Raw genomic sequence first — 17153 nt, 5'->3', positions numbered from 1 at the left:
TTTCTGACCCAAGATAGGTTTTTCGTTGTCTTATATTTGTAGAGCTAAACATAAGGGTAAGGCCCACCTTTTTTGAAATATAGGTGGGGTCCTTACACAGGATCATGATTCTGTCCTGTAAGAGACACATGACAGTTTCAGTAACTAAATAATTGCCAGTTAAGGATTTAGTACATTGAATGGCCTAAATAAGAAGATTCTAACCTGTTTTCTGTGTTATGTCTAGAGCCAGTCACTATGGACAAAGTTCATTACTGTGAAAGATTCATTGAACTTATGATTGACCTAGAGGTAAGAAATGGGCAGTGGCTTTTCTGTTACATCATCTTTAAGGGGGCAAGATTAATCATATAACTATATGAAATATATGAAATATTTCTTCATTACTGGCCTTAGTTTTTTTTACCCATTTCTACGTGTAACAGAGAGAGGAAAGTCAAACGCAGTTGGCCCTTGAGGTTTTCAGATAGCTGTCAGATGGCTATTGTTTGTAGAAAAAACTACTATATAGTGTAGTTATTAAACATGAGTCTAGCAATAGCATTTTATTTTTTATCATATTTTAATACCCTATCATAGAGGGTCTTGGTTTTGGCTTTAGTTTTTTTTCCCCCCATCACAGAGTTTTAATAGTGGCTGAAGTTGGGGGTTTTTGTCCATCTCTTTAATAATCTCACTTTTCTAAATGTGCCTAAATATTGTTGATGAAAAAAGGTATAGCTGCTATTGTCAATTTTTTAAATTAAGATTCTTAAAGAAGATTTCATGTTATTAGGTGCAAGATTTTGACAGAAAGTTCAGATGCAGAGTTGGTGTAATTCAGATTGAATTCATTTTCTTTCCTTTCCCTCTTTACTGCAGGAAATTGAAAGAAAATCCTTTGTGTTCATTTCTTATCTGGAGAGAGAGGGTGGTTTCTTGACATAAGGATTAGAGTATTGGACTGGCAGCCATTCATGAGATCTTTATTCAGATTCTAGTTCTGCCAGCAACTAATTTATAACCTCTAAGGATCTTGATAACCTCATCTATAAAATGAGGATATTTCGTTAGATTAGTGGTTTTCACACTGATATCAGTATCGGCATTTTCTTGCTGACTGTCATAAGAGGGATATGGGAAGAAGATACAGGGAAAGAAGTCTCCACATAACCCCTTATCTCCAGTCTCTTTTCTTTCAGAGTAGTACCATTTTAAAATTTATACACAATACATATTGGGATTTCATATAGGATTTTGTTTGAAAACTACTGGCCTGTATATCAGTGAAATTTCTTCCAGTATTGGATTTTATTTATTTTTTTTTTTATTTTTTTTTATTTTTTTTTTTTTAAATATTTTATTTATTTATTTGACAGAGAGAAATCACAAGTAGATGGAGAGGCAGGCAGAGAGAGAGAGAGGGAAGCAGGCTCTCCGCTGAGCAGAGAGCCCGATGCGGGACTCGATCCCAGGACTCTGAGATCATGACCTGAGCCAAAGGCAGCGGCTTAACCCACTGAGCCACCCAGGCGCCCTGGATTTTATTTTTAAACATTGCCACTGAGTTTACTTACAGCACTGACCAGACCCCTTGCTTTGTGACCGTGACTTTTCAAGACTAGAGGGAACCCTATATGTGATTGACGCTTATGAACCAAATAGTAGATCTTTATCTCTAGCTGCAGAGAACATGCAGACTTACTGCTATAGTATTTATTTTTTCTAGGCCCTACTTCCCACAAGGCGCTGGTTTAATACCATCCTGGATGACTCCCACCTTTTGGTTCACTGTTACCTTTCCAATCTTGTTCATAGGGAAGAGGATGGTCATCTTTTTTCCCAGGTGAGCATTGCTATATCCGAACTGTCACATAGTTTTCATTTCTAAATTGACCTTTTTTTTGCCATGCAACTAAGAATACCAGTGGATGATATAAAGGAAAGTTTGCTAAATATTGAATTGAATAATGTAACTTCCTAATTAGTCATTTTAAAGTAAAATCAAGTCTTAATATAGAAAATGAATGAATGAGAGCTTTTGTTAATCATATGTGATTTTATTATTGAACTGAATTATGATCTTGACAATGATAGTAATCACTGTGGAATTGAATAGATAATGAGCATTAATTTCAAGAGAACTATGCCCTAATCTCATGGCTGTCTTTCCATAACATGATGGTGACAGAGACAGTTGATAGCATGGAAGTGCTCATTTGCTACCTTGGGTAGAAAGAAGTATTAGTGTTTCACCTTGTTTCACATCTCTTTTTCAGAAGGAAAGTCTTCTAACAAACTTCTAACCTTATGTTTCAATGAGATCATACTTGGAGATACAATTTTTGTGTGTTTACATTTTCTTTCAGGAATTCTTTTATTTTTTCATTTTTTTTCCAATTTATTTTAGAGAGAGTGTACAAGCTAGGGGAGAGGAAAAGAAAGAATCTCAAAAAGACTCCCCACTGAGTGCAGAGTCCCACTTGGGGCTCAATCGCACGATCCTGAGAACATGACCTGAAGCGAAAACCAGGAGTCGGATGCTTAACCGACTGCAGTACCCAGGCGCCCCCAAAATTCTTTTATCTTGTATCTATATTTTTTCTCATTCTCTTATTGAATTTCTATCTAGTGATTTGCCACATACATTACAACATACTAAAATTCTCGTATCTGATCTTCCATAGATTAAAATTAAGAATAATAAAGATCTGGGGTGAATGCAGCCAGTAGATTCTTGATGCCATTGCTATGAAGGGAGAGCAGGCCTTCATTAGCAGCAGTAACTAGGCCAAAGAAAGGGTTTGGTGGCCATGGAGACTGATGAGAGGAAATAGTATCTTAACTTTCCTCACCTTGCTATTTTTCCCTAATAGAAGCAGCACACAGAGGCAATTATCGCTAATATGAATTACAAAGCCTTCATTCAGAAAATTCTGTATTAAGTGTCATAAGTAAAAGACCTCCGCAGTGATAATTTGTTTTTTTTTTTCCTTTAGTATGCCTTTCTTTGATTAGATCCTTAATGTCTGTTCATTATTAGGATTGCAGTTTAAGTTCGTCTCTGTAGAAGTAGACCATGTATATGACATAGATTTTAACAATTTATTGTTAGAACCATACTTTATTCTTATACAAATAACACATTTGGATATGTTCTGAAGTGTTTGTTGCAGTGTTTATATTCCATAGTTTTTCAGCACCTCTGAGAAGTTATATGGACTTGTTATTCTTTATAATAGCTTTTGTTTGTGGTTTCTTGTTCTTATGTTCACACAGTTTAGTAATGTAAATGTATCCTTTCAGCTTTTGGACATGCTTAAGTTCTATACTGGTTTTGAGATTAATGATCAGACTGGAAATGCTCTGACAGAGAATGAGATGACCACAATTCACTATGACAGAATTACTTCTCTACAGGTAACTTGCAATTCAGCGTAACCTATGCTCTGCTGTTTCTGTTTTCTTGCAGCTTACCACATGGTTGGTTGAGGGTTGTTACCCTGAGAGGTCCTTTCTTTCCAGAGTTCCAGAGTAAAAACACAAACCACTGTGCTTTTGAATTCTCCCTCAAGCTGTCTCTACAGTGGGGATTTCCCTTGGAACTTTATTTTAGTTTTGTTGGACTAGTTATTCATAATAAAGTATTGTTTTATTTTTCTCCTTTCTGTCAGTGAAGCTAGCTCTCATGACTGTTTTCATGTTTGTTCAAAATACAGCATTAGCAATAAACTGAATGTTGACTCTTGGTTTTTGCAATCCTGCTGGAATAATTCTAGCTTTTTGCCATTGTATTGAATGCTTCTGGCTAAATATGGCAGAGGTCACATAATGAGAAGCATATAAGAAAGAGAAGTGCATTAATATTTTTAAAATATTATATTTATTTAGTTTATAAATTATAGTTGATTGTATTAATATGTAGGCATTAGTTACTGATTTCTTTTTTCTCTTTTCTAGAGAGCTGCTTTTGCACATTTCCCTGAACTCTATGATTTTGCCCTCTCGAATGTGGCAGAAGTAGATACCCGGGAATCATTGGTCAAGTTTTTTGGACCTCTTAGGTAAGTTGACATGAAAGGAAAACTGAATTTTAGTTTTCTTTTTGCCTTTAATCATTTTGCACTATTAGGTAATGGAACTTATTGTACCACTTTATTGACAACTAAAACTAGTGCTTCTCTGTAGCAGTTGGTATCTTTAAGGAACTTAGATACAATTATTGATCTTCTGTTTTGGGGGGCAAAATTTATATTTTTCATAACAAACTTTTTTTCTAAATCATAAATTTTTCTTAGAGTAGAACATAACACTGGTATTCTGTCAATTATAACATAAAACAGAAACTAGTGCATGTTCATATGTGGTATTAGAAGATGAGAAAATGTGTGTTTAAAATTTATGAAATAGTAATATTCTTTGACGCTTAGCTAATACACTTTTTTTAAAATGGTAATAATGCATTTATAGTACATAGGCACTCTACTACACGTGTAAATAATTCTCAAGACATTCATTTGTGTAAGGAGTAGGTACCATTTTAGAAATAAGGTCCTCGAGACACAATTAGTAAGTCATTTGCCTAGATCAAATAGCAAATAAGTGGCAGAGCTAGGATTCCAACATAGGTAAGTCCAATTTCAAATGTAGGCAGTATAACTTTTAACTGTGCTCTCATATCTCCCAGTGTCCTTAATTCTTGGGAGAAATTATGTTTATTTCATTGGCTATTTAAAATGAAACAAATTTGGTTTCAACCTGAAAGTTGGTTTGGTTGTTGATTTTCTTAAGAAGATTTAATAATGACTTACAATAACACAAAATCTGTTTCATTCTCCTAATGAACTGCATGAAGTTCCATTGGATAGGTGTACCATACTATTTTTTAACCACTCTCCTATCGACAGATCTTTACTTTGTAAATTTTTGGCCATCACTAACAATTCAGTGATGAACATCGTTGTTTCTATATCTATAAAAAAATCTTGATGCTGATTCCAGAAGGAGTATAGTGACTGGAAGGAGTTATGTATTTAAAATTTGTTATATATTGCTAAATTTCCTTCAAAAATATGTATCGATGATACCAACAGCATATGAGTATTTATTTTTTTCCCTACCAAGTAGGTACACTACTAGTCTTTCATTCTTGCCAATCCAAGAGTAAAAGAGCCCTCATTGTTTTACTTTGCATTCTGTGATTATATTGGGGAAATTGAGCATCTTTCTATTTTTCTTGGCTATTTGCATTTCCTCTCTAACTTTCGTGTTATCTTTTGCTATTTTGTATTCATTCTTCAATACATTCAATTCATTGCTTGTATTGATCTTTTTTTGAAGAAAGCTTTATGTATTTTGCATGCTAATATTTGGTCTAGTTTGTGTTGTAATTATTTTCTATCATTTTCTCACTTTTAAGCTTTATTTTGGTGTATTTTATTACCACAAATGTTTTAAATTTTTAATCCTGTCAATCTTTTTTTTTTTTTTTTAAAGATTTTATTTATTTATTTGACAGACAGAGACAGAGACAGACAGAGACAAGTAGGCAAGAGAGGCAAGCAGGGAGAGAGAGGAGGAAGCAACCTCTCCATGGAGCAGAGAGCCTGATGTGGGGCTTGATGCCAGGACCCTGGGATCATGACCTGAGCCGAAAGCAGAGGCTTTAGCCCACTGAGCCACCCAGATGCCCTTGTCAGTCATTTTTTAATAACAGTAAGAAATGGTTTGTGTAGAAGGCTTTTATCACCATAAGATTATAAAATATTATATTTTAAAACACTTCCATAGATTTTTTTTTTTAATGTTCAATTTAGCTGCATAATCCACTTGGGAATTTATTTTCATCCGTGATGCTCCTTTATACTCTTGTAAATTACTGAGGATGCTAAAAAAACTTTTTTTAATGTGGATTATAGCCATTATGTTTACTGTATTAGAAATTAAAACTGGAAAATGTTAAATACTTTATTAAAATAAGTTAAAAACCTATTACATGTTAGCACACATAGTGTTAATGAAAAAGATATTCTCCAAAATGAACAAAGTATATAGTGAGGAGTGGCGTTGTTTTGCATTTTTGCAAATCTTTTTATTTTTTTTTTATTTAAATTTTAGTTAACATACAGTGTAATATTGGTCTATAGAGTAGAAATCAGTGATTCATCACCTCCATACAATAATAACCAGTGTTCATCAGAGCAAGTGCCCTCTTTAATGCCCATCACCCATTTAGCTCATCCCCCGCCCATCTCCTTCCATCGACGTGCAGTTTGTTCTCTGTTGTTAAGTCGTTTATGGTTTACTTCCCTCTCCGTTATTTTCCCCCATTCCCATATGTTCATCTATTTTCTTTCTTAAATTCCACATATAAGTGAAATCATATGTTATTTGTCTTTCTCTATTTTATTTAGCATAATATACTCTAGCTCCATCCATGTTATTGCAAATGGCAAGATTTTGTTCTTTCTCATGGCTGAGTAATATTCCATTGTATTTATATACCACCTCTTCTTTATTCATCAGTCAGTGGTCATTTGGGCTCTCTCCATAGTTTGGCTGTTGTTGATAATGCTGCAGTAAACACTGGGGTGCATGTACCCCTTCCAGCCTCTCTGTATCCTTTGGGTAAATACCTAGTAGTGCAATTGCTGGATCATAGGGTAGCTGTATTTTTGTTTTTGAGGAACCTGCAAACTGTTCTCCAGAGTGGCTGCACCAGTTTGCATCCCCACCAACAGTGCCAGAGGATTCCCTTTCTCAGCATCCTCATTAACACCTGTTGTTTCTTGTATTGTTAATTTTAGGCATTCTGACAGGTGTGGGGTGGTATCTCATCATGGTTTTGATTTTTATTTTCCTGGTGATGAGTGATACTGAGCATTTTTTTCATATACCTGTTAGCCAGTGTCTTCTTCCCATTTCTTAACTGCACTATTTGTTTTTGGGTGTTGAGTTTAATAGATTCTTTATAGATTTTAAATACTAACCCTTTATCAGGTATGTCAATTGCAAATATCTTCTCTCATTCCATAGGCTGCCTTTTACTTTTGTTGATTGTTTCCTTTGTTGTGCTACAGAAGCTTTTTATCTTGACAAAGCCCCAGTAATTCATTATTGCTTTGGTTTCCCTTCCTCCAGCAATGTGACTAGTGAGCTATAACCAAGGTCAATAGGTTTCTGCCTATGCTGTCCTCTAGGACTTTGATGGTTTCCTAACTCACAGTTTTGGACTGTTCTATTTTCATTTAGACATTTAGGTCTTTCGCCATTTTCAATTTATTTTTGTGTGTGGTATAAGAAAGTGGTCTGGTTTCATTCTTCTGCATGTTGCTGTCTAGTTTTCCCAACACCATTTGTTGAAAAGACTGTCTTTTCCATTGGCTATTCTTCCCTACTTTGTTGAAGATGAGTTCACCATACAGGTTTGGGTCCATTTCTAGATTTCCTGTTCTATTCCATTGATCTGTGTGTCTGTTTTTTGCCAGTAGCATACTGTCTTGAACTACGGTTTTATAATACAGCTTGAAATCTGGAATCGTGATGTTTTGTTTTTCTTTTTCGGGGTTGCTTTGGCTATTCCGGATCTTTTCTAGTTCCATACACATTTTAGGATTGTTTGTTCTAGGTCTGTGAAAAATGCTGATGGTATTTTGATAGGGGTTTTATTAGATGTGTTCATTGCTTTGGATAGTGTAGAGATTTTAACAATGTTTTTTCTTCCAATCCACGAGCTTGGAATTCTTTTCCATTTCCTATGTCCTCTTCAATTTCTTTCATAAGTGTTCTGGAGTTTTCAGAGTACAGATCTTTCACCTCTTTCTTTAGTTAGATTTATCTCTAGATATCTTACTGTTTCCAGTACAATTTTAAATGGGATCAATTCCTTGATTTCTTTTTCTGCTGCTTTGTTTTTGGTGAATAGAAATGCAGCAGGTTTCTGCACACTGATTTTATGTCCTGCGACTTTGCTGATCAGATTCATGTATTAGTTCTAGCAATTTTTTGGTAGAGTCTCTTAGGTTTTCTACATAGAATATGTCATCTGCAAATAGTAAAAGTTTGATTTCTTCTTTGCCAATTTGGATGCCTTTTAGTTCTTCTTCTTGTCTGATTCCTGAGGCTGAGACTTCCAGTACTATGTTAAATAGTAATGGTAAGAGTGGATATCTTTTTCTTGTTCCTGACATAGGGGAAAGGCTCTCAGTTTTTCCCCATTGAAGATGATATTAGCTCTGGGTCTTTTGTATGTGGCCTAATGATGTTGAGATATGTTACAACTATCCCTACTTTGTTGAGGGTTTTTATCAAGAATGAATACTTTGTCAAATGCATCTCTTGACAGGATCATATGGTTCTTATCCTTTCTTTTGTTAGTATGGTATATCACACTTATTTGTAAATACTGAACCACCCTTGCAGCCCAGGAATAAATCCCACTTGATTGTGGTGAATTATTCTTTGAATGGACTATTGAATTTGATTTGCCAATATTTTATTGAGAATTTTTATATCCATGTTCATCAGGGATACTGGCCTGTAATTCTCCTTTTTAGAGGGGTCTTTGTTTGGTTTTGGAATCAAAGTAATGCTGGCTTTGTAGAATGAGTTTGGAAGTTTTCCTTCCATTTCTATTTTTTGGGACAGTTTGAGAAGAATAGGTATTAACTCTTTAAATGTCTGGTAGAATTCCCTTGGGAAGCTATCTGGCCCGTGACTTGTTTGTTGGGAGATTTTTGATTACTGATTCAATTTCTTGGCTGGTTATGGGTCTGTTCAAATTTTCTGTTTCTTCCTGTTTCAGTTGTGGTAGTTTTTAAGTTTCTAGGAGTGTGTCCATCTCTTCTAGATTGCCCAGTTTGTTGGCATATAATTTTTCATAGTATTCTCTTATACTTGTTTGTTTTTCTATGGTATTGGTTGTGATTTCTCATTTGTGATTTTATCTATTTGGGTCATTTCCCTTTTTTTTTTTTTTTTTTTTTTTTTGATAAGTCTGGCTAGGGATTTATCAGTTTTATTCTTTCAAAGAACCCTCTCTTAGTTTTGTTAATCTGATCTACTTTGTTTGTTTCTATATCATTTATTTCTGCTCTAAACTCTATTATTTCCCTTCTTCTGCTGACTTTAGACTTTACTTGCTGTTCCTTTACTTTTTCTTTTAGGTGTAAGGTCAGGTTGTGTATTTGAGACTTTTCTTGCTTCTTGAGGAAGGCCTGTATTGCTATATACTTCCTTCTCAGGACTGCCTTTGCTGCATCCCAAAGGTTTTGGACTGTTCTATTTTCCTTTGCTTCCATTTGTTTTTTTTTTATTCTTTAATTTCTTGGTTAACCCACTCATTTTTAGTAGGATGTTCTTTAACTGCCATGTATTTGAGGTCTTTGCAAATTTTTTCTTGTGGTTGACTACAAGTTTCATAGCAATGTGGTCTGAAAATATGCATGATATAATCTCAATTTTTTTCATATTTGTTGAGTTACCCAGTATGTGATCTATTCTAGAGAATGTTCCGTGTATACTCAAAAAGAATGTGTATGCTGCTGCTTTAGGATGAAATGTTCTGAATATATCCTTTAAGTCCATCCAGTCTAGTGTGTCATTTAAAGCCATTGTTTCCTTGTTGATTTTCTGTAGATGATCTGTCTGTTGCAATAAGTGGGGTATTAAAGTCCCCTACTATTATTGTATCATTATCAGTGATTTTCTTTATGTTTATTATTTTTTAAATTTCATTTATTAAAATTTAAATTCAGTTAATTAACATATAATGTATTACTGGTTTCAGAGGTAGAGGTCAGTGATATCAGTCTTATATCATACTCTGTGCTCATTATATTACATGACCTCCTTAATGTCTTTCACCCAGTTACCACATTCCCCACCCCACCCCACTTCCCTCTAGCAACCCTCAGTTTGTTTCCTATGATTAAGAGTCACTTATGGTTTGTCTCCCTCTCTGATTTCACCTTGTTTTATTTTTCCTTCTCTTCCCCTATGATCTTTTTAGTTTCTTAAATTCCATATGAATAAGATCATAAGATAATTGTTTTTCTCTGATTGACTTATTTCGCTAAGCATAATATCTTCTAGTTCCATCCAGTTCCATCCACGTCGTTGCAAATGGCAAGATTTCATTTTGTGATGGCTGAGTAGTATTTCATATATATATATATATGAACATCTAGGCTCTTTCCATAGTTTGGCTATTATAAACATTGCTGCTATGAACATTGGGGTGCAGATGTCCCTTTCACTCACTACACTTATATCTTTGGGGAAATTCCCTAGTAGTGCAATTACTGGTTGTAGGGTAGTTCTATTTTCAACTTTTTGAGGAACCTCTTTATGTTTATTAATTGATTTGTGTATTTGGGTGTTCCCGAGTTGGAGGCATAAATATTTACAATTGTTTGATCTTGATGGATTCACCTCTTAATTATGATATAATGCCCTTCTTCTCTTGTTACAGATTTTGTTTTAAAATCTAGTTTGTCTGATATAAGTATAGTTACTCCAGCTTTCTTTTGATGTCCATTAGCAAAATAGATGGTTCTCCGTCCCCTTATTTTCAATCTTCAGGTGTCTATATCTAAAATGAGTCTCTTGGGGTGCCTGGGTGGCTCAGTGGGTTAAAGCCTCTGCCTTCGGCTCAGGTCATGATCCCAGGGTTCTGGAATCGAGCCCCACATCGGGCTCTCTGCTCAGCAGGGAGCCTGCTTCCTCATCTCTCTCTGCCTGCCTCTCTGCCTACTTGTGATCTCCGTCTGTCAAATAAATTAATTAAATCTTTAAAAAAAATAAATAAAATGAGTCTCTTGTAGGCAGCATATAGATAAATTTTTTAAAAATCTTTTTTTACTTATTTATTTGACAGAAAGAGAGAGATCACAGGTAGGCAGAGAGGCAGGCAGAGAGACAGGGGGAAGCAGGCTCCCTGCCAAGCAGAGAGCCAGATGTGGGTCTCGATTCCAGGACCCTGAGATCATGAGCTGAGCCGAAGGCAGAGGCTTAACCTATGGAGCCACCCAGGTGCCCCAGATGAATTTATTTAATCCATTCTGATCCCTTATGTCTTATGATTGGAGCATTTAATCCATTTACATTCAGAGTGATTATTGACAGATATAAATCTAGTGCCATTGTGTTATCTGCAGAGTTGGTGTTCTCTGGTCCTTTCTAGTGTTTGTTGCTTTTGGTCTTTTTTTCTCCACTCAAAGAGGCCCCTTAAAATTTCTTACAGGGCTGGTTTAGTGGTCACGAATTCCTTTAGTTTTTGTTCATCTGAGAAACTCTTTTTATCTCTCCTATTCTGAATGACAGCCTTGCTAGATAAAGAATTCTTGGGTGTGTTATTTTCCCATTCAGCACATTGAATGCATCCTGCCACTCTTTTCTGGCTCACCAAGTTTCTGTAGATAGATCTGCTGTGAATCTGATCTGGCTAACCTTGTAGTTGAAGGATTTTTTCTTCCCCGTGCTGCTTTCAGGTTTCTTTCCTTGTCTATGTATGTTGTGAATTTGATTATGATATGCCTCGGTGACAGTTGACTTTTGTTGAATTTAATAGGAGTTCACTGTGCTTCTTGGATTTTGATGTCTGTCTCCTTTATCAGATTGGGGAAGTTTTTAGCTGTAATTTGTTCAAATAAACCTTCTGTCCCTTTTTCCTTTCTCTTTATTTTCTGGGATTCCTTCCAAAAGGTGGTTGCCTTTCTACTTTTAGACTGCAGTTTTTGTTCTCTCAGACCTCCAATTGATTTCTTGGGCATTCAGAATGATTTGATAACTAGCCCTGTTCAAGGGATGAGAGAAGCTTAGGGTCCCCCTACTCCTCTACCACCTCAACTCCTCCCCCACAAATCTCTTTAATGTCTGGCTTCATCAAAGACTGTTGGACTGTAGATCTGCTCTGTATTTCATTTATTGTGAGATACTGTTTTGGTTGAAGTAAATGAAGACATTCCCTTATGCAAAAGGGAAATATATTTTAATAGCCTTTTCAAATAATTGTGAATATTTTTCTTTGATACTGTATCACATTTGACAAGTGGTTATTTCTTAAATGTTAGTTTCAATGTGGTATCTGAAACCACATTAAGGAAATCTATACAATTAAAGTGAATTAATTTAAGAAATGGAGATATTTGCCTTGCGTATGGATGAGAAGAGTCAAGGTATGAATTCTGCCCAGATTGATCCATAGGTATAACTCAGTTCTAGTCAAAATCCCAGCAGGATATTTTTCTAGAAATTGTCAAGCTTATTCAAAAATTAGTATAGAAAGGCAAAGAGACTAGACTAGCCAAAACCATTTTGAAAAAGAACAAAGTTGGAGGATTCCCACTACCTAATTTCAAGACTGCCTATATAGCTATAGTAATCAAGACCTTGTGATATTGAATAAAGGACAGATAGACATATAGGTCACTGGAACAGAGTAAAGTTCAGAAATAGACCACACATATATGTTAGTTGATTTCTAAAATACCAAAGCAACTACCTGGAGAAAGGATAGTCTTTTCAACAACGGTGGTGAAACAGTGGGACATCATCTATGTACAAAGTATGGAACTTGACACATACTTCACATCATATACACAAACTGACTCACAATGAATCATAGACATATTTCTAAGAACCAGAACTAATAGAACATATGGAGAATATTTTTGTGACTATGGTTTGTGCAAAGATTTCCATAGACACCAAAGCACAATTCATAAAGAGAAAAAGAATTGATAAATAGGACTTTATCAAAATCTAAAACTTTTACTCTTTGAGACTTTTTTTTTTCTTTTTTTGAAAAGACATTGTTAACAGAATGTAAATATAACCCCAGAGTGGGAGAAAATATTGACTAAATACCTGTCTGATAATGGACTGGTACCTGGAAGTCTTAGAACTCCATAATAAGAAAATAATTTAAAAATAGCTAAAGATTTGAACAGATACTCCACCAAAGATGATACATTTCAATAAGGCTACAAAAAGATGCTTAGCATCATTAGTTATTAGAGAAATGCAAATTTAAATCATAATGAGGTAACCACTACATGCCTATTAGAATTGTTAAAAAACATGCAATGTATTGACTTTTGACAAGGATGTGGAACAGCTAGAATTCTCACATATTGCTGGTGGGAATTCAGAATGGTAGTGCCTCTTTGGAAAAATGTGACAGTTTCTTGTAGTTAAACATGCTTTTACTATACAATCTAGCATTCTTACAGATATACTTAAATGAAAATTTATGTTCACACAAAAATCTTTGGGGAAATGTATATAGTGGCTTTATAGTTGTCAAAAACAGATACCCTTTAACTGGTGAGTGAAAAAACAACACTGTGCTACATCTGTATAATGGAATACTACTCAGCAGTAAAAAGGAACCAACTACAAATGCACACAATATGGGTGAATTTAATTGCATTATGCTAAATGAAAGTAACCAGTATCAGATCATAATGTATGATTCCATTTATATGACCTTCTGGGACAAGCAAAATTGTAGAGATCAAAACCCGGTTAGTGGTTACGAGGGACTGGGATAGTGTGTGAGGTCATTTGCTGAAGGTGATGAAACTATATTTAAGTCATAGAAAGCTGTTCAGCTCATGGTGGTGAATATACATTTTCCAGAATTCCAATTTTTCATTTGGAAGTTCAAATTTTATCTTCGGTGACAAATAACCATCAGTTGTTTTCCTTAAAGTTACTGCTTAATTTGTTCAGATTTGTAAAATTTTTGCCATTTATTTAAATCTGAATAACCATAGTTTGTTACCAGTTCTTTCAAGTAAAAATTGTTTGCAAAATGTGTACTTCCCATCTTGTCACACAGAATTTTTTAAAAACAGATACTCAAGAGTCCAAATTTAATTATATTAATAATTAATGTTAAGTAACAATTTAATTTTAATTAATTAATTTTGCTACTTCATTGAGGTCATCTTAAACGAAAGTGGCTTTTTTATATTTTTAAAGATTTTATTTATTTATTTATTTATTTGACAGACAGAGATCACAAGTAGGCAGAGAGGCAGGCAGAGAGAGAGAGGAAGAAGCAGGCTCCCTGCTGAGCAGAGAGCCCGACTCGGGGCTCGATCCCAGGACCCTGGGATCATGACATGAGCAGAGGCTTTAACCCACTGAGCTACCCAGGTGCCGTGAAAGTGACTTTTTTTTCTCCCCCTGCATGTGGCAGTAAGGAATATTATGTCTCTTTATAGTCTTAGTTGGTACCGTACTTGGTTGATACGGCCTTCACCCATGCCAGCAGTTTTATCCGCCATTGATTTTCACTGTGTACATAAAGATAGTGAAAAAAACAAACAAGTAAAGTATTAACAGAAGAAATACTGTTTTTGCACACATAGTAGAAAGGTCTTAGGGACCACAGGGGGTTTGCAGAAGACTTTTCAAGAACCTGCATTAAGGGGATTAACTTTCATTCTCAATTTATTTATTTGCTGCAGTATCATAGGGTTATGTTTGCTAGGGAAGACTTTTTAAGCAGTCTGTAAAATTATGTGTTTCAGAAGTAAAGTAAGTTAATAAGATACTCTGGTCTGAATATTCCTTATTCTGCAGTTCAAATACACTCCACCAGGTGGCATCATACCTCTGCTTGTTACCAACTCTTCCTAAAAATGAAGACACAACTTTTGATAAAGAATTTCTTCTAGAATTGCTGGTAAATATTAATGTTCTTTAAATTTTCCTTTTCTTAAATATGTGTGTTAATTAAAATTTTTTCCTGGGCTAAAGGTTAAGTAGGTCATTTCTACCTGTTTTACAATTACATATCTGATTTTGCCAGATTTTTTATCTAATAGGTTTCTTCTCTTAAGTCTTTTACCTTTTTAAACTGCTTTATGGCATGAATTCATTCCGTGCAAACATTTTTGAGCAGCTTCTGTGTCAGGCACTGGCTTCAGGCATTGGGATACATAGGTAATTGACACTATTCCTGCCTTTTAGAGGTCATAGTTATGCACACACAGTTAATACGTATGCATTCATATTTATTTAACCTTTTATTTTGTTTTATTTTTAAAGATTTTATTTGTTTATTTGACAAAAAGAAAGCACAGGTAGTCAGAGAAGCAGGCAGAGAGGGTGTGGGGGTTAGGGGGAGCAAGCTCCCCGCTTGGCAGAGAGCCCTATTGGGGCTTGATCCTAGGACCCTGGGATCATGACCTGAGCTGAAGGCCCAGGCTTTAACCCGCTGAGCCACCCAGGCACCCCTAACCATTTATTTTAAAAGTTACTTAAATATGATACCTTGGATATTAAGGCATACCTTTATCATTAGAAAGCTCAGGAATATTTATAAAAACTAAGTTATCACTGACTTGGTGGATTTAAGAATTCTAACGGAGTTTTCAGTCATTTGGGGAAATAATGGACTTTAACTCAAACTAATACTTTTTGGGTAAGGATTTATTTATTTTTAATTTATTATTTATTTTTAAAGACTGCATTTATTTGAGAGAGAATACAAGCAGGGGGAATGGCACAGGGAGAGGAAGAGGCAGGCTCCTCTCTGAGCAGGGAGCCCAGCTCAGGGCTTAGTCCCTGGTTCCCGAGATCTTGACCCAAGCCGAAGGCAGATGTTCAACCAACTGAGCCACCCAGGTGCTATTTTTTTTTTTTAGTGCAGTTTTAGGTTCACAGAAAAATTGAGGAATAGTAATATATTTTTAGCTTTAGTAAAATAATTCATAAAATGCACGAGTAATTATATCCCACTGTGAATATTTAAGCTTTTTGCCGTGTTCACTTTTATAAGTAATGATTTGGTCCCAGCTCATGTCTCTTTGTGCACATGTGTGGACATTTAGGGAGAGGCACCTAGAAGTGAAATTCTTTGATTGGAGCATGTGCTTATTTAAAAAGTGTAAGATTCAGCCAAATTATCCTCTGAAAGATGTATGTTCCTACTAACAATGTATTAGAGTGTGTCTCCTTAAGCTCTTACCAGCATTGGATGTTACAGGTCATCCTAATTTCTGCCAGTTGCATGGTTTGTACAAAAAAGAATAGCGTGTTTTAATTTTTTGTTTTCTGTCTGCTGTAGGTTGAGTAGGTTTTTTTAGTTTGTTTTTTGTAACTCTGTGTATGCATTTTTTTTACATGTATGGAACGGTCCTGGGCACACAGTTTTGTGGTTATATTCCAAACTAATATTTCTAATATGGGGGGTAAAATATAGTCTCTTATTGTAGAGAAGATGATAATGCTCATTTTGGGGATAGTAACCAGAAGCTATTGGTAGCAGCTGTTTTAAGCTTGGTAACAGGTGTTTTAGTGCCAATTGGAGAAAAATTCTTGGAGTTTTAACTTAATTCAAGTATGGAAAATACTTTTTTATTGGTATGTTTATTTGTTTGAAGTGTATGTCTTAGGTACCATCTTTGCCGCCTTTTCATTATTTCTGACTACGAGTGCTTTCTAAAAATTCTTTGCCCTATTTTCTGACAATGTGAAATCTTTTCTCATTAAGTCGGTTTTGGGGATTAATATTAAATCCTTACTATAAGAAATGAGTATTCTTTTAAAGAATCTTTCTAATGGACAATAGGTTTACGTATAAGGCTGAGCCTTTGCCTTTTACAGTCTTACAGCTAAGATTTGATCAATGAAATTTAAATATTTATGCCAACAAGAAAACAATTTTAAAAATTTATAGTGTTTACAGCATTATCTTTCATTTCCTCTCTCTCCTGAAGGATTTCCTTAGGCTTTGGATTCTTCTAATACCTGAATTATAATAAAGAAGTTGAAATATGTGAATTTTTTAGATGATGTCACACTCTTTTCTTTCCTAAAATAATACTCTCTTTACTGAGGAGAACATGACAAATTTTTCACATATATCATTATTTTAACTTGTTAATTAGATAACAAGCTTATTTCTGTGTTTGAGATAGAGGACTATAATATTAACAATGGAAATCTACATAGGGGTCATAAAGGCAAACTGATTTTACAAGGAAAATTGAGGCCGTGTGTGTGTGTGTGTGTGTGTGTGTGTGTGTGTTTTGTTTTGTTTTTAAGATTGATTTATTTCAGAGAGAGAGAGAGAAAGCCTGAGCAAGGCTAGGGGGGTCGGATGGCTGAGGGAGAGGGGTAGGCAGACTCCCCACTGAGCATGGAGCCCAACACTGAGT

General features: G+C 35.1%; 1 protein-coding gene across 2 annotated transcripts in view; it reads left to right on the top strand.

Moving 5' to 3' along the window:
- Positions 1–17153, top strand: part of AQR (aquarius intron-binding spliceosomal factor) — a 93707-nt gene that overhangs the window by 27124 nt on the left and 49430 nt on the right. For both annotated transcript variants that reach the window (XM_059372465.1, XM_059372464.1), the window contains 5 exons: positions 227–291; positions 1709–1825; positions 3286–3399; positions 3940–4043; positions 14572–14674. In XM_059372465.1, the coding sequence (XP_059228448.1) occupies positions 227–291; positions 1709–1825; positions 3286–3399; positions 3940–4043; positions 14572–14674 (503 nt within the window). The remainder of the gene's footprint in view (positions 1–226; positions 292–1708; positions 1826–3285; positions 3400–3939; positions 4044–14571; positions 14675–17153) is intronic.

The sequence above is a fragment of the Mustela nigripes genome, chromosome 13 (genome assembly GCF_022355385.1).
Source record: "Mustela nigripes isolate SB6536 chromosome 13, MUSNIG.SB6536, whole genome shotgun sequence".
Lineage (NCBI taxonomy): Eukaryota > Metazoa > Chordata > Mammalia > Carnivora > Mustelidae > Mustela > Mustela nigripes.
Note: the sequence above shows the minus strand (reverse complement) of the source record. Positions and strands in the feature narration are given on the sequence as shown.